This window comes from Dunckerocampus dactyliophorus, chromosome 14 (assembly GCF_027744805.1).
Source record: "Dunckerocampus dactyliophorus isolate RoL2022-P2 chromosome 14, RoL_Ddac_1.1, whole genome shotgun sequence".
NCBI classification, from domain to species: Eukaryota; Metazoa; Chordata; class Actinopteri; order Syngnathiformes; family Syngnathidae; genus Dunckerocampus; species Dunckerocampus dactyliophorus.
In genome coordinates this window covers 11,554,038-11,577,832 of record NC_072832.1, presented here as the reverse complement: position 1 = coordinate 11,577,832, position 23,795 = coordinate 11,554,038, and the positions used below count along the sequence as shown (strand labels likewise).

At 40.5% G+C, this 23,795-nt stretch overlaps 1 protein-coding gene across 1 annotated transcript in view; it reads right to left on the bottom strand.

The window, feature by feature from the left end:
- The window catches only part of macrod2 (mono-ADP ribosylhydrolase 2), a 497,420-nt gene that overhangs the window by 310,447 nt on the left and 163,178 nt on the right, over window positions 1–23,795 (bottom strand). The window contains exon 5 of the mRNA XM_054799427.1: window positions 16,095–16,211. Within this exon, the coding sequence (XP_054655402.1) occupies window positions 16,095–16,211 (117 nt within the window). The remainder of the gene's footprint in view (window positions 1–16,094; window positions 16,212–23,795) is intronic.

The window sequence follows — 23,795 nt, the reverse complement described above, 5'->3', positions numbered from 1 at the left end:
GTGGTGCCATCATAATTGAAACAATTGAAAAGACAATACCAGATGGGTCAATAATTAGACAGCAGGAGGGGGAAACTTGATCCGGACGCTCCCCTGCTTGCCCTGCCAGCCCAACAGCCCTGCACATGAGGGGACCTTTACCGACACGTCTCGATTCCCTACAGTGCACAGCTAAGTGCTGCATGACATGTTAGATTGTGTGGTAATGTTCGAGTGTGTGTGGTTTTATTTGGAGCGATCTGCCAACCCATTACAGGGACATCACTTCTCACACAATACTGCAGTTGCGGTTGTTAGGCTAAATCTAAAATCCTAATTTAAAGCAGTTATACTTTAAAAACTTTTGGACATGCTGTATAAACAATGTTATGAATGAGCAAAAATAACCAAAGGCTGTCCCGTGTGTTGTCAGATTGCTGTCATTATGGATTACATCTCTGACTTGTGTTTTGGGCTACGGAAAATAGTGCCAGGTGACTGTTTTTCCCTCCAGCATTGCAATTTCATAAATCCATAGTGATGGCTCCCAGTAGATCCATTGCGCTCCATGGGTCCTCGCCAATGCAATGACTCAAGAAGATCATCATAAAACGATGTGCCACAAAAGCACTGCTCTACTGGCATTATCTTGAAAGCAACCTGAAGAAACAGAAGCAACATGCAGACCTGCCAACCGGGACAACATTTTATAATTAGGGGGCCTGACTCTGTGAGCGTAAATTCCTGGTGCCATTTCACCACTTTTGTAAATGCCCCCCCCCACCCCCCCCCCACCCCCCCCCCACCCCTCACTGGTCGGAAGGCGGTTTGACATAATGACTATTTTTTGTACTTATAATCCTTTTATTTCTAAAATCATTGTGTTTCAGGGCTGGGCAGTATTTGTGTGTGGGAATGTGTTTGTTACCTGTTGCTCGTATGCGTTATGAGGCAGCCTGGAAATAATGAGGCAAGGCCGTCTCTCGTGATAGCTGTCGAGAAATATTTGTGATTTCTGAGGCTTTTTTGTTCAGCCATGCGCATAACTCATAAGTTACACATATATTTACAGTATATATATACATATATATACTGTATATATATACTGTATGTATATATTTTTTCTTTGTAATGAATTCAGCGAAACATGGTGGTTGGCCGCCTACGTACTTTGCAATCCGCACATCAAACAGATGAGCGGGACTTCGACGAGTGGTAAACTCAACATCTTCATTTTACCTTTTAAATGCTGCTTGCATCGACGGACAACAAGGGATGCACATGCAGGTAAATAGCAGCAGAAGTCGAGGTGATTGTTTCCCTGTTTGCTTTGAGGCATTGACTGACTTGAACGCCCGTATTCCGTACGGCACTTACAGCGGCTGCGGCAGGAGGCAAACTATAAAGGGAGCGCTTTGATTAGCTGAGAGCTTGTCACTCCACCTACGCGCAGATTGCCGTGGCAGCAAACTTCACTTTTTGAACAGAGACAAAAAAGGTGCTGTATCACACAGCTTATACTATTTTGTTAACACGCAAATTTTGTTAGACTTGTATGAAAAGCAAAACAAAAGTATTTTCTAGATCACTTGAAAAAGCCTACCTATAATCAATACATATACACGTGGTTGAATCGTTGGTACCCGTATGCCAAAGAAAGAAAAACCCACAAGAATGTCTGAAACAATTAGAAACCGACCAAAGTTACTTAAAATAAAATAAATGGAAACCAGACATTGCTTTTGAAATGTGGCTCAAGAGAACCTTAAAAAAATGAAGCTGACCAGAACAAAAATGATAGTACCCTGAACCGAACATTTTGTTGTACAAAATATTGAAGCATTTACTGAAATCAAGCACTTTCTGTGACTCTCAATGCACCTGTCGACAGGTATTTTGCCCCACTCCTCCGGAGCAAACTGCTCCAGCTTGGTGGGTGCATCAAACCTGAGAGAGCCGGAGCAGTTTGCTTTAACCAGACTGCATATTTCAGCTCTTTCAGCACTGGATTTATATCAGGGATCATAGCAGGCCACTTTCGAAAGTCCCCCGCCCTTAGTCATTCTTGAGTGTTTCTTGACCCATGGCGTGAGACCAAGCTTTCTGACACCGGGCAACACATTTCTATCCAGAATGTCTTGACAGTCATGAAATGTCATTGTAGCCTGCACAGATGAATTGTGTTGGATGCAGGAAACCAGCAGTCTCCTCCATGTTTCACAGTGGGTCTGCTGTTCTTTTCTCCGTATGCTTCATTTTTGCGCCTGTAAACATAGAGCTGACGTGACTTGCCAAAAAGCTCCACATTTGTCTCCCAGAAGTGCTGCAGCTTGTCAATATGCATTTTGGCAGTATTTATTTATTTGGAATGATTAGTTATGTCAGTTTTGAATTATTTCAGTTGTGGGGTTTTCTTTCTTTCACAGAAGGGTGTCGGCCATTGTATCTCGTTTGTGCAAATAAGCCCTAACCACACTTCAATAATGATGATCATTTTGTGGTTTTGTTGTAAAAGTTGCTATTTTTTTTTTTAATCTGTCTTGATATTGGCTTTAAATTAGGAGGACACACATCAGAGAACCTTGGCCAGGACCATAAAGATATCCACAGCAATTGTGTTTGCCTTTAAAAGGTCTCATTTTTGTTTTTAAGCAGTGCCCCTAAAAAACACACAAGGCTCCCGTGCATTGGTTCCCTTCTCCCTCAAGGTTTATGGCAAACCATATGCTTTTTTATGGGAAGGTTAATGTTTTTTTAAGGGCCACAGCATGGGTCTGAATTTGTGATGTGCGGTGAGATTCATGGCTGGTGAGGCACTGACACTTTTGAGGGTTTTTTTGTTGTTTGCTCATTAAGATAATAAAATGAAAAAGAAGAGAATAATCCTTTTTTGTTTTGAAAAAAAAAGTCTTTAAATTGTTTTCAAATAATTCTTAGTCTCATTTACTTTTTTACTAACTGGAAAACATTTGTGTTCTTACGTTTTGTCTGCATATGAAGTATGAAGTCCTTCTCAGGGAAACGTTCTGATACTTTGTTGCAAATGCCTCATCACTTCCTGGTGAGCTTGGGCATACCATCCACCATCTTGGCAGTCAAATTCATTCATTCATTCATTCATTCATTCATTCATTCATTCATTAAGCTGAGCATGAAAATATCTTGAATGCATTTCACTTTCTGCTAGCTAGCTAGACACAAATTAACCTTCACACTACTGCTGTCAAACAAATGTATAGAAGAACAGCAGTGACAAGCACCTTCCAGCTCACCCAAACCTCACCCTACAATACTGGCGACATGCTGACAGCGTGCAGTGTGGCGGTAGGCTGGCACGCTTGCGGAATCCTCACTTAATGAGGAAATTTTACTTTTACTTAAGAAAATGTAAAAAAAAAATCATACAGAAAATATATTACGGATACAGTTCAATGGATAATATTGGTTTTATGCTATCATTGTTTGTTTTTTGGTTTTTTTCCATCACGACTGGTGAGGCTGTGCCTCACCTGCATGCCTTGACTGCACGTGATTGGTCTGAATCCACAGTATTAAAAAACAGCAATTGCTTTTACATATATATATATATAGATATATATATATATATAGATATCAACAATCTGGATGTTGCTTAAGTCGCCATTGTTTACTACAATTCAGGGAACTAAATAGCCAGTCAATAAGCGTTTTGGTAGAAAATTGCAAATCATGAGCTTAGAATAATTCATTTCCCTGGTAACTAATTACACATATGAAGGAGTAATAACGTTATAAATTCAATTACTTTTATGAGAAAGTAACTAGTAACTATAACTCATTATTTTTTAAAGTAATTTGCGCGAAGTCAGCTGGGATAGGCTCCAGCATGCCCCGCCACACTAATGAGGAGAAGCGGTATAGAAAATGGATGGATGGATTGCCCAACGTTGAACGTTAAAAACTGGCAGACCGACTATTGCATCATTTCTCCTCCCTCTGTATTTTGTGGAGAATATTTCTTGGATGCAATGTTTAAAAAACAAAAAAAAGAAGATAAAACCTGTCAACATTTACAATCCTAAAAGCCTAATGAGCGGCAGAACCACAACAATTTAGTGAAAAAAACATCAAAGACAAGGCAACAACGATTTAGGCGGGTGGTAGTCTAGCATAATTAGCTGTGAAAATGGCACTACAGGAGTCTGTTACTCAGTGGTGTTAATTAGTTTTTATCCCAAGTCTGGGATGAGGAGTAAACAAAGGCAGATGATTAAAACTTTTCTTTTCTTCCTGTGACAACAGCATTGTCAACTGAGTCATAAAGTGGGCATTGCCGTCCCTGAGGAATAAGTGGCAGTGTTCTCTCGGGGTCTCAGTTACATTATCTAGAAGCCCGAGGCCTTGTATGTATTCATGTTAAGTACCTCTAGTAAATCATATTGTCTGTTTTTACAGGAGTAAAAAGGACTTCAAGGGGACAGTGCAGGACGTTCGAAAACAGAGCGACAGATTCACACTTGAAATAAGTGAGTCGCCCTAAGGACAGGTTTTTATAGTCGCCTTTGGTTTTATGCTGCACATATGTTTGTTTGATTGAGTCGTATCACTCAAAGAAACAGTTTACATTTGTTTTAGTTACAAAAAAAAAAGAAATAAAGGTAGGATCCCCCATTTTAATCAGTATAGAGGTATACATTTTGTTGCTGCTAGTGTTCAATCGTGAATATTCCAAGCCAAGCAAACACTGGACAGATGGAAGTGTGCGTGGTGGGAAGGCAGGGCTGCATTAGAGGGGCTGCCACTTTCCACGTCAAACCTGACCTTCCAGCGGACGCTCTTCATCTGCCACCCACAAGCTCCAATTCTGATGCATCACTGTCAGTGTGGGCACCCCTTCCTGGATCAGCCCCCACACCCTCCCAATTTCAGCCAAATAACCAGCCCGCCACACAGATTGTTGCTGATTCTGCACCCCATTACTCCAAAGGCCACTCTACTACTATTTTCATCCATTTTTTAGGTGAGCCCCCCGCTACGACTTTTTTCTGCTAATGTTTACCCGATCAGTCACAATGACCCCTCCCCACCCATCTAGTTTCCTGGTGATGAATGACCGTTGGCCGTCTCACTGACAGCTCGGCAGCTGATGCTACACAATTACAGTATCACCGTTTAGGCGAAATTACCAAATTACTCCAGTCCTCAAGAGGCCTGAAAGACTGACAGGCCAGCCAACAAAAGAAACAAATATCTGAAAAAGGGAGCGACAACACGGGCCTCCTCAGATGAATAGTGAAATTAGGTTTGCTGTGTTCCTTGAGAGTGCGCCCATTTCAAACCGATGAGGAACCAGAGGGAGAGTGGATTAGTCTGGCGGAGTAGAGGCAGTTTTTTTCTCATAAATAATGCTAAAAAACATCTGGCCTCTCCTTGATATCCGATCTGCCTTTTCATGCCTAATTTAGTCAGTCGTTAATTTATCTTTGAATGATGAGAATACTGATGAGCAAATCCTACAATCGTGCGCCTGTGAAAGGGTCTAACCATCATCTTTTTGGAGGCAAAACATTTTTTCTTTTTTTATTTGATTTCTAATTAGTTGTAGTTTTAATACATGTTGGTTGACATACAGTTAGGGATGTGTACTCAACCTTGGTATCATAAAGACGCCAGTCCCGACATAAATGGTAGTAACCGAATAAAAAAAAATGTTGATACCGGTGCTTCAGGTCGGTGGTAAAATAATGCCGACTCAGCCACCTGCAACGACTCGAAGGTGATACTGTGCAAGTAACGGAAGTAATGTAGCATCCTGACGGACACGCGCCGTCTGATGCTCATTTTAAACGTTATTGCTGACCTTAACAAGCCGATAGCATTGCTCGGTTCCAACACCGCACACACATTTTTCCCTCCCTGTCCACAACAGCAGGACAACACGAGGTGCATTCACGAACAGCGGAATTCTGAAGATCAACACAAACAGGTAGTGTTTTTGCACATCCTCTGTGTTCTGTATTCCTGTGATAATTATGTCAATTGTGTCAATTTATGTTATTGAAGTAGGTAAATTACTATTATGTTCAACTTGCATGTGACATAATTCTGTAAAAATAACAAGGCATTGTTTTTGGACAAAATGTGTATGTTTTCCTTTTTTTAAGGACCAGCTTGAGCACCATTTAGGCAATGATACAGTTTCAAAAGTACCGTTTTGGCACCGGTATTGGAGAATATGTAAAAAATATAAATATATATGTACAATTGTAGTTTTACATGCCGAAAACTGTTTGAAATGCATATATGTGATGAATGAAAGGGATGAAAAGGACAAATACACCGAACATCACTTTTGATTGATCACAAAGACGGCGATGTGGGACCGAGATCCACTCGGACACCACCTTCGTGTTTTACTATTATTTAGTTATTTTTTTTAATTCAATACTGTTTCTCACCTTCTTTGTCACAGAGTCAGTCACTGATGACATCATAGACGGGCGATAGAGCTGACTGACTACTGGTTCCTTGTTACATGTATTAGCAAGTTCATAGGCTGCTAAAAAAAGGAGGTTTTAAGATAAAAATGCATTAAGAACACAGCTGGACGCAGGCAGCGTGCATGAAGTCATGACGTGACATTTATGACGCGAGTGCTGACGTTGAGCAGTAACGTGGCTTTGCTCTGTGTGTGGTTGGCCTGTGATGGCCACCATGGTTGAAATAAAGCCCACTATTTCTTTTCCAAACAAAAGATGTCTTTCAGTCAAGTTGGACATCATGCTAAAATAAACACTGTGTGACAGTCACGCTGGGTCTATTTGATCCCTTAAGCGGAAGACTTTTTTTTTTTTTTTTTTAAATGTGAGAGACCCCACACAAGAAAAAAAAAAAATCATGGTGGTCCTCTTGTCACGTATTACAAAAACACTTGTGTGTTTGCCATAACTCCAAGGACTTCCATTTCCGAAGTCCATGTCACTTTGAGTATTGCGCTGTTGTCGGTTGTCCATCTCCTTCAGTCAGCTTGCTTCCCGATTGGCTATTGTTCCGTTCCACATGACCCTCCCGGACTCCATAGCATCCTCAAAGTTGACCACACACAGAATTTTTGATCGTAAATACTAAACATAATTAATTAGTAAGTACTAAGTAGGATAAGATCAGGGTGGGCAAAATCACCATTACCACACCTCACACCACAGCATAATCTTAAAAGGTAGCAGATAATTAGGCCTTTGCAGGCTTTGGTCACAGGGAAGGAATCACTCTTAAAAATTGGACAGATTACGTGGATACCCCGCTTTACATAGCGAGGCAGTCAGCACTGCCGTCTTTTGTGTTAGCCGTTTCCTTTATGGAATACAAGAGTGACAATGCATTATGCACTGCTGCTTCAGTAAGACCTCTTACTATTGTAACGACAAACTTCTGCATAATAGCACTGAGGATCCGCTATAGAATGAGGACAAGCAATGAGCAGGAGATTAAGAATTGACGTACGAGTAGGCGTTCTATAGAGGTCGACTCTACGCATGTCAATTGTCAGGCAAGAGGGTGTTTATAACAGGATGCCTCACAATGGAGGAGTAGAACTGCATGAGTTCTCTGAACAATTCATTAATCACTGAGAACAATTATTATTAATCATGACGTATTTATTATTCAACTAGAAATGCATGGTCATGGACGACCGCAATGTGCCCCATTGGGCGTCCACCTATTGTTCATGGTATGTATGACATTGAAACTCATTCCACTATTTCATTCTTTAAAATTGAAGAAGTGCTAGTCTATTGAACCCATTTTGAGATTTCAAGAATTATAAAAGAAAAGACACAACATTTTCTTTCCACCGGTAATGATACAGATTATGTTAGCATGTAGTTAAATAATGATGACCGGACCTTAAAGAAAAGAATAAAACCTCTTCAAAATCTGTCCTTGCTCCTTTCAATTAATATGCACAACTGAACAAAGCAGGCGTGTATCTGTATGATCGGCTAAAGTGAACTATGTCGCTCACTGAGAGGGGCTGCTTTGCTGGGATTTATCTATGTTTACTAAGGGGGGGGATGGACCAGACACCCTAGTCTGGAGTACATAAAGCCAGGGAAAGATTACTCACGCTATCAGGGAGCAAAAATGTATCACCAGCCAATGATTATTAGCACAGGTGCACTTACAGTAAACACCAGAGACTACCAGTTTGTAGGGAAAGGGAGTGGGAGATAAAGAAGCTGTGAACTGAGCTGTTTTGAGTCTCCCAGAGGTGTTTTGTCTGCAGTCGTAGATGTTGCACTGGCTCACACAAAGTAAAAACAAGAGTCGAAATAAAGTTTAGTGTAACCAATAACTTTGGCTGTTCTTTTAGGTATGGCCGCGTTTTATACACAAGTGCCATCCAGCGAGCAGCAACACTTGTCTTACGTTAACAAGGTCTTGGTTAATCGGATTTATTGAAATCTCTGGGTTAACATGACAAGAAACCTATCTGTGTTTTAAAATAATCACTGACCTTGACCTAATACATTTCATTTGGCTAGGGGCAACTGTGTATTCATAAAATATTAAACGCTGCTGTTATAGTCTATAAAAGTGATATCTATGGCGTTAGTTTGCAGTAAAGGTAGTAACTGATAAGGTCATTTCCACTTAGGACTATATTTTAGATCAGGGGCCCAAACTCGCTGCCCGTGGGTCCCTACTTGACATCAATGTGTAGTTAAGTGCGGCCCACACAACCTGGACAAGTTGTATTTTGTATATTGTACTGTATATTGGAGACTGTGAATCCCAAGAGAGGGTCCGAGGCACTTTAGCTTGCTTAGAGGAAGACACTCTTTAACTGCTTCTCACATAGTGACATGAACACGGGGATCACTAGACAGAACACTAACTACAATCACAGTGCAAATATAAAAATGACAGTACAGCATGCAACAGGTAAATTAACACACGTAGGACAATTACTACTTTACGGGGGAATAATAAACAACTACTACTAAACATGTACGGTACATGTAACTTTAGCAACAAGTATAACAAGTTCCCTCGTGGCCACTTTTAGCTGCAAAGCATACTGGGAACCCATAAGCACTCCCAGCGGTGCGTGACTGTGGCACCCAGCATGTCTTGCGGCACTGCTCAGAGTACATATTTAGAGTTCACGGACTTGTTTATTATCCTCCACTAGCAGTATTTGCCCTGCGGATGTGTTATCTACCTCCTGTTGCGCAAGTTGCTGTTTGATAGTGATAGCATTGCCATGAGTCGTATGATGTAGTCTGTATGTTGAGCAACTTGGGCAACTTAAGAGTGCCGTAATATTAGATATTTATCATATATATTTATTGTTTTTACCATGTATGACCTACCATACAGTAGCTCACGAAAAATGACAGTTTCCGAGGGTGTTTGTTGACAAGTCGATCACTTTGTTGAAACGTGATTCCAGACTGAAAACTAGATGTGGCCCAGCCTCACCCAGACTCTACCTCCAGTGGCCCCGAGGTAAGTCGAGTTGCTTTAGATGAACCTTAATGCAATGATTACAACCATAGACAGCATATGACATCAATGAATGCATGAGACAAGCTGACATGTGCAGCAGCATATGAAATATGAATACATTTCAGAGTGGGATGTTTGTTGTTGTGCAGGAGTCTGTGCAAAGTACTGGAGGAGTGTGAAGACGTGCTGGGTCACGGTGGGGACAATGCCGGGCGAGTGTGTGCGCACATCTCGTAGCATCCTGTGACTGATCAAAAGGTTTTGTTGCTGTGTGTGTAATGTTGTCTAACTATACAAAAAAAAACAGACAGAAATGTATCATTTTACAAGCAATGAGTTGAAGCAAATAAAGCCCACACAACCCTAACAAGAAACAAGTGCATTCATACTCAAAATGCCGTGGAATGTTTAGTATGTCGAAGTATAGAGGGTGATTTGTTTAGGTACAACTCATGAAACAGTCGTGAAGACTACTCATTAACGAAGATTAAAATAAAGATGCCAACAGCAACAAACAATAGAATATTCCCCCCTTGCATCCAAATACGATTCATTATTTAAAGCGTACACACAGAGCTCAGTGGAAAGCGAGCGAGCGACAGAAGCAAAACAATAAACAGCACATGCATTTTGAAGTGTCAATCTGAAACTCCTCTAGGGGGTTAAACAAAAATGGGTAAAATATTTTTACATGACAACAACCAATATCTTCTATGTTCCTTTGGGACATTCTATTTACAAGGCGAACCTTTGCAATTCGCACGTTGATATTTTTACATTTTGTAAAAAAGCTAAAGCGTGTATACATACATGTATATATAAACATTCATATATATGTACGTATGTGTGTGTGTGTGTGTGTGTGTGTCACCGGGCACTTTGAGACTCACATTCACACCTATAGATAGTTTTGGGTCGGGCTAGGACATGTGGCACCTGATGTACTCAGGTGTAACTTGTATGCATGTTCAAAACAATTACCATTGCTCATTTTGAGAATCCAATTAACCTAACATGCATGTCTTCGTACTGTGGGAGGTAAAGGAGAAACCAAACAAGCGCGGTGAGAAAATGCAAACTCAACACAGAGATGTCCACGTTGAAATTTGAACCCAGAACTGCCAGGTTGTACGGCACATGTGCTAACCACGTGCACCACTCTACCTCCCCAGAAAATACATTACGCTCTAAAAATACATATTTATATGTTACCAATTACTGTAATGTTAAGCACTTTGGACTGAGACCAATGTGAGGTGTATGGCACAGAGGGCCGTCGTTTGATGGCTAAATGAATCCAGTTAGATCGTCATCTGCTACCCTATTGTTATTTTTTTATGATGGTCATTATGATGCAACGGGCAGAGCTCCACATTGCCATGTGTTTTACAATTACACACATCATAGGAAACTATTTTGTAAAAGTATACTCATAAATTTGTGCCATAGTGGGCTACACTTGACATCATATTTTCATTTAATCATTAATCTATGAACAGATGAGTTACTTGTCTAAAATCAGGGCAAATGGACAATTTCCTTGTCAAATTGATGTAGGAGATAGTTTTTGGAGTCTTTCCGCTATGGTAGGTTGGTAATTACTGTCATTGATTAATAATCCCTGGCCAACCCCATAATAATCAGTCCCACATGTGCAAAGGGAAGGCTCATTTGCCAGTGGGATTCACAGCCTAAAATGCTTAGTGGGATGTAAGGGAGACCAATTTTCTTGTCTTGCAAGGGGAAGTTCGAGACGGGGTGGATGAGTATGGCCGTTTTTCAGTTCCTCAGCACGTGGAACCTCCAAAGAAGGACAAGTGTGATTTCAGATTCTGTGCTGTTTTCCCTGTAGACACTACATGGTTATACTCGAGGACGTTCCTATACCGTACGTGTTGGTCATTTTTCATCCAAAAGGAAATTGCCAATGTTATCCTGTATTCGGTTACAGACGCACTATACGCTAAATGTGTTTTGTCCGTGATGGATTTGAAAATTGGCAAAATTACTGCACATAACAGTGATATCACTATCTATATGAACAATATTAAGCCAAATTTACTTCAAAACAAAGCCTTTTACAGTTGATTCTGCAACAGTGGTTTGAAATAACTGACAGAGAAGTATCAATGACAGACAAGAGGAGAGCAAGTCTTAGAGGTGTATCTTTTCAGCCTTGAAAAACAGCAAAAAATGGAATGAGCACTTTGTAGAATGAAATACTTGAAATGTCTGTTTTGTGTATTGATTTACTATATTTTTATGGCACCACGTGGAAGTTATCGGGACAGCCCATGTACTGAATAATGACAGGCAGATGTTTGCTGAAGTTATTAGTTTAGCTAGACAAATATTCTGATCCTTATGTTTATTTTAACATTTGCACACATTTATTGCTAACCACATGGCTATTACCGACACATTAACTTTGAATTAAGCTAATACACACCCTCATTCCCCCATAAGCTTTTGTGCTTTTCTCTCCATTGGACTTTTTTTACATGTTTTATTTCGGGCCGTCATATGATTACGGTTTTTAATCAGATTAATCACCGTTTTACATTAATTAATCATGATTAATCACCATTTGTAACTATGTCTGAATTATGCCTATGTTTACTGTATTTTATAAGCAGAAAGACAAATGACAGGATATAACTATACAGTACATATTTGTATGTATTCACAGTTCCAAATGCAATGAAAATTGACATCGAGTTAAAAGACACCGCACATGTCTTTGCATATTATGACGCCACCAGGCTCAGAAATTGTCAGATCCCTGTATCCACGATACCGGCTCATCAAAATGTTTTATCCGCTTGTGATACTCTTCCTCATCTCTTAAGCAAACCCAGCCATCATCATTGTCATTTACAGTGGATCTTGAACACCACTGCTGTCTCAACCACTATTATCACTGCTATTATTACATAGATAGATATCATTTATCTATTATGCCGGTGAATATTCTCATTGATCCAGGTCATATTTATCTATTAGCAGTGCATTTTCTGCCGAGGAGTCTCCTGCGGACAGTTTCTGGGTTTTTTTACATTCCCGCTACCCACTCACCATTAACGGTGTTTTGACAACTAACCACGTTCCCTCCTGCCACCCCGAACACGGCGAGCGGACGCACACGAGACTTCAAAGTCTATAAACTTTGCATAGAAACGCCCACAAACGTTGCTCAGATTGAAGTTACAGATGTCCGCCATCTCCTGCTGTACAGTATTAACCACACGAGGCACCATATTTGCAGAAATGGCTTGTGAAATACAGCCATGATGCTTGTCACACTTTTGCGACTTTGGTGCTTGAAGGGTTAAGTTGAATTCACATGTTTTGAGTGTATTTTCTGGGATTTCCAAGCACACTTAAATGCTGATAAGAATATCCACTTATTGTTTGTCTTTTGTTTAATTAGACCATGCATAACAGGCATAATAAAGATGTTGTTGGGGTGTTTGGAGTGTCCGTGGATGCACCTCGAGAATGAGGATGTATTGTTCCCAGGAAGAACGGATAGACGTGTTTGCGAGTTGAAGATACATGGTGTAGAATTGCACTGCTGCTGATGTGTTCAGGTCAGAATAAAGTTCTAAGACAGCATCAGTGTGTGACTCTGACGTTACGCTGTGCCTCCGCCTGCCGTCGTAACAGAGAGGTTTGGCTTGCCATGGTGTGCATGCGTTAATTAGGCGAAAAAAAATCACTTTATTAATGAAGTAAATTAGTTACCACCGTTAATGTGTTTTTTTTTTTTTTTACAAAAGTTAGGGAGATACAAAAAAAGGGCTACCTTTGGGTGAATGTATTTGACCGGCGCTTCTTCATGTGCGCCGGTGGGACAAATATGACAGCAAGTCATATTAAAAAAAAAACGATTTGGAAGAAAACATGATCACTGAGCATGTAACCTAAAAGTCTTACAACCCAAATGAAAAGATGAAGTGACTTTGATCAGTGGACGCACGCAGACAGAAACTTTAGAATGAACTCTACTCGTGTTCAATCGGGCTGAGTGTTCCCATTGACGAATAGCTCAATCTATAATACGTTATCCGCGCTGAGGAGGTGTTTTACCCTGAGATAATTACAATAACAGTACCCAGTGGCAACATGATTGCTCCCAGGTGACATTGCAGCTTATTAAACTGTCATGGTGCGCCCTGTTTTGATGTTGCAGTCTCTTCATCCGGCCGCCCGAAAAAGACTCACAATTTATCTGCTCCATTTGTTTGACATCTTTTACAACACAGTGTGTTAACACAACCTAATTTCATCTGGGCCTCCACGCCTACTCTTGGCTGTCTCATGGAAATCCTTTAGGGTTAGGTTAGGACCACTGGGACACTTGTCTCGACCGAATTACACTAAGTGACATCTCTTCCATTCACTCGTGTTTTTCCGCACTTCACGTCTGCAAGGCCAGAACTTTAAAAGTCTCACACATGCTCTTAACAGTTACTAAGAGCACATTCTAAGTTGCTCGGACCCACAAAACAGACACAGATCAAATAAAAACAAAGTAGCAGTGTGACCGTGAAAGTTGTCTGGTCCGTTAATAGAATAAATGAAGGTTGAAGAAAGAATCCATCAAATGAGGCAACAAAAAGCCTCCTACTATCTGTTTGTATACAGATGATGCTCTCATTCAGCCATACCAGCACCAATCATAATAATCATCTTCCGACGAAACACTCCCCATTTAGAAAGATGACTTTTTAAAACTCATAAATTCTAATTAAAAGTTATTTTTTTCTCATTAAAATTCCGCACTGTGTTATTAGATTGGACGCTCCATCATTATGAGCAGGTGTGGGTATGACGTGTGTGTAATGCGTATCAAATACATTATTTTCATCTAGTATAGTCTGATACGGACTGCTTATTTAATCATTCAACCTAATACATATGCACGCATGCCGTAGCCGTGTGATCTCCTCAAGTGGTTGCACCTTGCCTGTGAAAGAGTAAGAGACAATGTACACTGACTGGACACTTTATTAGGCACACCTGCACATTCCAATGACATCAAATCCAAAAAATGTATTTAAAAAAATCTAAGTTATTATCAATTTTCATTTACACAGAGGCCATGTCTCCCAACTGGCCTGGGAACGCCTCGGGATCCGCCGGGAGGAGCTGGAAGAAGTGGCCGGGGAGAGGGAAGTCTGGGCCTCCCAGCTTAGGCTGCTGCCCCCGCGACCCGATCTCGCATAAGCGGTAGAAGATGGATGCATTTACACAGAGGGAGGGGGTAACTATTCAACATGATTGCAGCTGTAGTTTGCAGTACAGCTATCCCTCGCCACTTTGCGCTCCGAATTTCACGGCATAACGCTATCACGGTTTTTAAAAAAGAATTAATAAATCATGCTGTTTCGTGGTTTAATAGCCTATTATTACTTTTTTTTTAAAATGCATATTAAAGCAAATTTTACGTATTGTTGGCCTAAATTACAATTTTCAAGCATAAAAATGGCAAAATGAACTAAAATACACATATAAGGCATTCAGCAGATGTATTCAAATGTGTTGTGTTGATATGTGGTATTCCACACTGGTCAGTAGGTGTCAGTAATGTTCAGTGAGACACACAAGCACCAGACTTGCTCGCCAGAAAAACAGGCTTTTATGGCAGGTTTGAATTATCTCACAACAGGCACAATAATCCCCAACAAAGGCTACTTTGGCGGCCGTAACCCACGGCAAGATAAAACTCAATTCTGAAACCCCGACATCACTTCCTGTCTGCCCCTCACTCAGCTCCCCTTGCGCCGAAACACATTTACAGCAACACACACTAGCATGTCTTATTTATGTCTTAAATGGTTTATTTTCTATTACGTCTACTATTTTGGGTAATACGAGTGTAAAGGTGACTATACAAGGCTCTACAACACCTGCACCACTTGAACCATGTGTCACTATGTATTCTTTACTTGCGTATCTTGCTTGCTGCTGTAACAAGTGAATTTCCCTGCTGTGGGATAAATAAAGTACAATACAATACAATAAGGGTGTTATTTCATGTCGAGAGGGCTCTTATAATGTTAAAAAATGTTTACAGAAGATGGTTAACAGGTGCTCTATTCGTTAACTTATAAATAAGAAGTCCTACTTCACGGAAACTCACTTATCACGGCCGGGTCTGTAACCAATTAGCCGCAGTAAATGGAGGGATTACTGTACTTTCAAACTGATCAAAGAGGGAGGCTTTTCTATTATTTTTGTCCCCTTAATTAGCTACAAACTACAACAACACTAAGTTACTGTTCAGCTATTACATATTACACGTTATTATTATTAAGTTCCTGAACATCACTATTTTCTTAAAGGCCGAATTTCCGACACAGGTTTGGCTGTCATTAAATTGTACAGGTGTGCCTAATGTTGTGACCAGCGAGTCTACAATTATGCTAGTTTGCCTGACACTTTGATGTGTGTCATTAAATCTTCAATCAGTGTGTGACTGGTGTGATGGAGCAGCATTCGTTAGCCATCAGTGTGCGTGCACACACACACACACACACACACACACACACACACACACACACACACACACGTGTGCACACATTCAGCGCGAAGGGAAAGCATTAATTACTGGTACTCACATCTTGCAGGGAGATCATAGCCGCAGGTGATCTTGGCTTTGCCGGTTTCACAGCCATTTAGTGTTTGACACTCATCATAGAGACAGGAACCTGCCGCTTTGTGTATGCAGCCATCCACTGAAACACACAGACATACAAAATGAGGCTACGCCTACTTGAGAAGACACAAGAGCATGCTTGGGACATATTTAAAACCATCTGAGCTTATACAAGTATGTTGCAAGGCGGACACAAGGAGAATTGTGATATTTTCATCTCCATGTGAAGCCATCTCCTTTGTGCAGCGATCTCCAAGTCTGGGTCTGCCACAGTGCGGTGTGCTTGTTGCTCGTAAATATTGACAGGCCTCGGAATTAAATTAGCTGGTCTAGGATCTAATAACGCCTCCACACACACAGCGAAAATGAGACTGTTCTTCCTGTGATGCCTCTCCCCTGTCAACAGCCATCTACAATCAGATCATTAAGTATATTTTCTACCCGTACCGGGAATCTTATATCTGTCCTGTTCTCTGTAGTAGTAAACCTGGTTTGATGCAACTCTCGTGTTCCGATTCTGTCGCGCTTCCTCTTGATGTGTGTCCTGGTTCTACTGAGGAACCCAGGCCCCCACTCCCTGCAAGGTTTTAATTTTACCGGGTTAAGGCCACGATTGCTGTTGATTGATGGCACGTCTTACACAAGACGACAGAGAGATAGAAATCCACATTATCCCACTCTGAAAGCCTGACATCCCTCCAAGAGCATGTTATCAATCACACTGAAACATCATAAAATGTGTCTCAAGTTGTCCTGAAGAAATCCTCACACGCTGTTAAGAGGATAACAAAGCCAAGAGGAAGAACAATGACAGATGGACAAACAAAGGTGTCTTCTCTCTTTCTGTGTCTGTTTGTTTCCATTTGACCCGTGGAGAGAACTGCTATTATCCATCAAATGCTGGGCTTAAAAAAACTGACAAATAACTGCGAAAACCCATAAGATGCCACCAGGAATTGAAGCAACCTTAGAATAACAATACACTATCTTCAAAAGTGTACAAGCGCATAACGTCGAGACAAAAGACGTTGATGAGGGGTGGTCCTTTATCTGAGTTCTTTTCAGTTTCTCAAGGATGAGTCAACATCTGGGCAAAAGGTTTTCGAGCTCTATCAATCATCTTTAATGGAGTGAGAGACAGCCGGTTGACAGAGACGGATCCTGATGGCTTTTCGAAAAAGTAACACGAGTCTGACAGTGATGTGGATATGGAGAAGGATTGCTCTCGTGACAGTGGAAGCTACTTAACACAGCACAGAGCTGATGCAGAGCCGGCTACAGGCTTGGAATTTTGATAATGCCCCAAACAAGATTGTCCATGATAATCAGGTGGACTTATTTGCATAATAATTGCATTTTAATATCAAACAACGGAAGAATAAAATAAAAATGATGTGACTGAAAGCAATGGGCTGTCACTACTGCACACAATCATTTATTATCTATTGCGTGTCCAGATGCCTTTCTCTTTTCAACATTGATTATGCTGCATTGCCTTATGCTAATATATAACTAAAATATGTATTTTAGATTTTTTTTATTGTTAAAATAAATTATTTAATAATCTTTTATACACCTGGAATCAGCTAAATTCAGTGGTGTGCAGTCACGCCCAGCAAGGCCTTCTCTGCTGGCCTAAACACTACCAGAAACACTGCCCTACATGTACAACTTAGATTTTGTATTTGTTCCATGAAATTGTAATCATTTATTCCAACAGTGTATGTTTTTAGATTTTTTTGTCCAATCTAGATTTCAGGTGGGCTGCCATGTCAATCTAATATGCCCAGGGCCTTCAGAATCAGGGGTGCTGGCTCATGTCACATACTGTACACACTGTTAGCAATGTTTCTTTAACGGCAGATTTCAGATTAACCTCACAGAGTGATGTCAGCCCCAATGAATGTATTGCTCTGACGCAATGGATTATGGGAAAACTATAAAAGAGTTGTTTTTTTTATTTCAAACTCATATTGGTACATGTTTTTATATTTGCCAGGTACACCTTTTGGGTGTTAAGTTACTGTGTGATGAATTTTGTGTTAGTAAAGTGTTCTTAGTAAAATGACAGAGTGAGTCAGAATGTTATACCCATTGCGATTTGCAATGGGTTGACAAGCCCGAGTGCACCGATAGCTCCTGATTGGCTCCTGTCAAAGAAAGAGCTACCGTTTCCTCACTGACTCGTGGGCGGCTCCGTATTTAAACAATTATTAGTAGTTCTGAAGTAAAGAAGATGTCACGAGATTAGAATTTTGCCATACATTATCCGCACCGCAGTATAAGCCGCAGGGTTGAAATTTTAAGAAAAAAGTAGCGACTTATACACCGGAATTTACGATACTACAGTATGTACTACAAGTTAATGAAAAATTGCCAAAATGCTGCATGTGACTGAGTGATTATTCCTGAGATGTGTTATTAGATTAGAAGTATCGAAGGAAGACACCCCTTGCATAACCAGCACTTTATGTCATATTCCGCATGACAGGTTTTGCTTTAGTTTTGGTTTTCCTTAGTTTTCAAGATGTTTCCTGTTTTGTGCTCTTATCTTGGATATCCATTTCCTCTTTGGTACAATGTGTAGCTGTTTCGTAGTTGCTGGAAAGCGAGTGAAGCTGTACCTGTTTCGTAATAATCAGTGCTACTATTTTGGTAGAGCTGTATTATGCACAAAGAGCAAAATGTAACACTTTAAAATCATTGCAAAACTGCATATTTACAATACAAAGGCAAAACTTGGAAATGATCCCAGGCCGCAGAGATACTGAGATAGCAAGCTCGTTGCTCTGTGGAGGATGGAGCGGTTTGATGACATCTCACTTGTGCGGCAATATCAATATCTGCAAAAAAAACAATTCGATATTTCATTTTTATGCCAATATTGTCTGCAGACATCCCTACTAATGAGGTTATTTTATTGGACGATATTGCTACTTTCCAAGGATGCACTAATTCAACACAGTTGCATAAGCATGAACAAGGCAAGAAGTTATTGTTTTGCTTTCAAGGTGGTATCAGTCAGCGCACAAAACCGATGCACACCAAACAGTGGTGTAAGGACAAATATGATTTTCTTAGTCCTGGTCAAGAAAAGCCAGCCAGGTTCGGAAAATATAACAGTAGCAGTCTTAGCAGTCCTCCAGTTTGCAGTGTTCCCCACAGGAGTCAACGCCCCTGATACATTTCTCATCAATACCAAGCATGCGTGATCTCCCGCCTATCCGAGCACCTTGGGAACCCAGCAAACAACAGCACACGAGGCCGTGTGCTTCATCTCAAAAAGCCGGAGAATAACATTCAAAACGAGAGCTTCAATTTCCATTTCACAGCGCCTCCCCTCTTTGCCTTCCTGATTCACTCTGTTCCTCTTATCAGTCTGCAAATGTGTCCACCATGCCCGTAAATAGAACACAAGATGGTGAGGATGCAGCTGATTGACAGAGTGGAGGAAGAGATTTAATTTACCTGCTTACAGGAATGGGTGGAGTACTTAAGATGCTTTGTGCCGCACGTGAACACGTTTGTTTGAGTGATGTAAAGGAGAGATGGTGGAGGAATGGCAGCCAACAGAGACAGCTACTTTTTATTGGTGATCACATCAAAATCTGGTTGTTGGATAGGTTGGGATTGTGTGTAGGTTCAATCACCAAAAAGAAGACTTGTGTGGCCATTTGACCAAATGCAGTTTAATCATCCATTTATTTCCTAATTTAAGAGGAATTTTCATCACTATCCCAGCAGGTTCATATATTTTGCATGCCTGAAACATTAAAGTTTCGGCCTCAGATTCTCGTTAAGATAGAATGATATTTCATATCGGAAAAAAAGGATATGCCTTATTTCAGTTCCTCCCTCTGAAGCATCATAGCTCAAAAAACTCTACTTAATTTGAATATAGTTTGACAATATGTTGTAAATGTAATGAAATCAGGAGAAAATGATTTAATATGAAGAGATTTAATTGACTCTTCTTTTGACTACGCCGCACCCTTGCACCAAGTGTCAAGAAATGTGGTAGCCTCCTGAGGAAGGCTAATTCAATTCTGCATAATCGAATCTGAAGTAGAGCATTCTTCAATCCACGTTTTGTGATTATTCGTATACTGATAAAGTAGAGTAGCTTGTGGACGCTTAAACCAAACCCATTTAAATGCAACAATTAGATTTAACTGGGTAGAAAAAAAAAAGTTTCATTTTGCTGATGAAACCTGTTGCATCTGAAAGTGGCGACCCCTTCTTTCTCATTTGCTAGCTGTCATCTTGAATTGCATGTTTACGGAAAACACGTGTCAACATGATCCTGTCTAAGGATGTACAAATTGTGGGACCTGCAAATGTTTCTTATATTGTCTATTATATAGGCATAGGTAGCACGGTGGATTAGTGGTTAGCATGTTGGCCACACAGGAAAGATCTGGGTTCGAATCTCCGTTGGGCATCTCTGTGTGTAGTTTCCGTGTTCTCCCCGTGCATGCGTAGGTTTTCCCCCCGCATTCCAAAAACATGCATCTTAGGTTAATTGGCGACTCTAAATTGCCCATAGGTATGAATGTGAGTGTGAATGGTTGTTTGTCTATCTGCAATTGGCCGGTGACCAGTCCAGGATGTACCCTGCCTCTCGCCCAAAGTGAGCTGGGATAGGCTCCAGCATACTCCCGACCCTAGTGAGGATAAGTGGCATAGAAGATGGATGGATGGCGTTCAAGGTAGTTTTTATAAACAACACCATTAATGTGAAATGATAGTCAGTGAAAAAGGAGGTTGGATATTCAGTGTAGGCATGAGAAAGAGCGTCGGTACCAATAACAACAATGGTGGACCATAGATACAGTATTTGTCTGTATAATGATTATCCAAGTGTACATTTACAGATCATACGTCCGCCATTAGCCAGAGCTGCAACAATTAAGATCAATTATGTGATTAATCTACAACTATTTACCTGCATTGCCCTGTGTGGAAAAAGTGATTGCCCCCTAAAACAAATAACTGGCTGGTCCGTCCTTAGCAGCAACAACTGCAATCATAAGCAGCAATAACTTGCAATGAGTCTCTTACAGCACTGTGGGGGAATTTTGCCCTACTCATCTTTGCAGAATTGCTCCAATTCAGCCAATTCAGATAATAAAGATAATTACACTGAGTTGTGTTCATAGAGTCAATGGTATTTCACGCAAACTATGTGGCGTTCATTATTTCCACAACCAGTGGAAAAACACACAGCCAGTTTGCTATTAAAGATTGCAATTATACAACAAACAAAAACAATTATCGAAAAGACAATACAGCCAAAATCAAGGCAACACATAAGAAACTGAAGCAATACAATGTTTTCAATTCATCATAAAATAATAGCAACAACAACAAGTGTGCTAGAGTTCAGTGTGGGCACAGTGCAAATGACTTTTGTTTAAGGTTTTGCATGGAACTAGCGGATACAAATGCAATGAGGACTTTTATTGTATGTGGCACTTGCATCTTACGTTATCTGGAATTTGCATTATAATGATGAAAATGCAACACTGTCTGCCACGGAGGAACAACAGCGATTCAAGAGGGGACTTTGTTGTCAGCTGACTGATGCCATGTGACGTTTGTGACTTGGATTAGAGTATCGTTCGATTCATAGCGGTATCGAACCAAGACCAATGTATCGAATGCTTTGATACAGGTACATGTATTGTTGCACCCCTCATTAACATGACAGTATACCGTGTTGAAATTGGACAACATACTTTTAACAGGACCTGCAGAATACCAAGAATCTAATTATGGGAAATTCAATATCATCTTAAGGTGGTGATATCGGATGTTTATCATGGGACAGCAACAATATACTCGCTGCCTGCAGGACCAAAACACAGTCCAAATCCGCAATAAAGATCATTTTGATCAGTGTCTGGATGGCATCAGTCTCATCTAATAAAGGGAAAAAAAACCAAGCAAGAGATAGAGTGGATGGAGTAGGAAGAAAATGGTGAGTGTGTGTGCGTCACTTCAGTGCAGTTTGAATGGGTTACTCAGCTGTAACCTTGGCTTCTGCCATTGTTGGCGACGCCGCTGTCTCACCCTCCCAAGGCTGTGTTCCCATGTGTATTAAGGGACCAGCAAAGCTCTCCTAGGCTTCTTCTCCCAGGCAGCCTAAAAACCAAGTGGCTTCAATCGCTCCATCAGACACAATGAATATCTGCTCTGCTCTCATTACAATACCCCGCTTTCAGAAATAGTGTCAGCGGCAGTTTTCTCTCCTAATTATTTCCCACTCCTCCGAGGGTTAGGTTCAGGACTGGAGCAAGACGAGGCAGCATGGGGCGGGTGGGGAGTGAGATTCGGTATGCTTGAGCTATATTCCACCTGGCAGGATACAGAGGAGTCTGAATATCAGCCAATAATCTAAGTAAGGGGAATAGAAAGGCATTCATATAAAGACAACTCCATTGGCTGTGTAGCTGTTACCTGCTGGTCTACTGGAGTGCTTCGGCACTGCAGGTTAACAGAAAGAAACCGAAACCGTTCTCAGTGAAAACTCACAAAACTGGTTTCACAAAAAGTGAACAAAAAAAAGTGGTTTGAAATGTAATAATGGTGAGCAAAATAGAATGCATGTATGCCTGCTCCAGTGTCAAAATAGAATCCCAGCTATAATGGCGCTTAATGAGGTAACCACAAAGAAAGTGACAAAGCAAAGGGGATGGAAGGTGGGCTCATGTGTAGCCATAACACAATATTTTGGAATCTTACAAAAAGCTTGCTGAGTTCCTTTGTGATACACCACAGTGGATAAAACTACTGCAAACATGGCTTTTGTTATTTCATTTACATACAATACATTTTGCATGAGTAAAACATTTTTCCCATTTTACCTGACGATAGCAGCTCTGCCAGTTTGTCAATTTTACTCTTCGTCATAAGGTTGGCAACTTAGTGACTTGTTTCTATTTGGGATGAATATTAATTTATTTTTTTTAATGTTCCATATGTTTGTGATTCTCACTCTGAGGTCACAGAAATGCAAGCCATATATTTATTTTTTTAATTCAGGTGTCCCGGCCTACGAGAGTTCCAAATTAGGCTAATCAAATGGTTTGCTGCTTCTGAGAAAAAGAGTATCATGGGTGGCTAAAAGAAGAGAAGAAACAAATTACACTTAATGTACGTTTTTTTAAAAAAAAAAAAAAAGGCAAGAGAGTGTGCATGGCTGGTAATCCATATGAAGAACTAAAACCTACCAGAGAAAAAAAAACAAAAAACAACAGAACCAGATCGACCACGTATCTGTGGTACAGTTGTCCCTCCCCACTTTGTGGTTCAAATTTTGCAGCTTCACTGTATCAACATTTTACAAAAATATATTAATTAAAAATCATGCTGTTGCGAGGTTTAGTAAAGCCTTATTATTAGTCAAAATATGCATACTTGACATGCATAAAACAAATGACATAAGACATTCAGAAGACGCATTCAAAAATGTGACGCCATGTCGTCTTCTACACTGGTCACTAGGTGTCAGTAATGTTACTGTCAAGTTTGGTGAGGCACACAAGCATCAGACTTCCTGTCCTCCACACATCTGGAAAATATTTTTTGCAACACACATGAGCATGAGTCTTATTTATGTCTTAAATGGCTCATCTTCTCTGATTATTTTTACTACATCCTG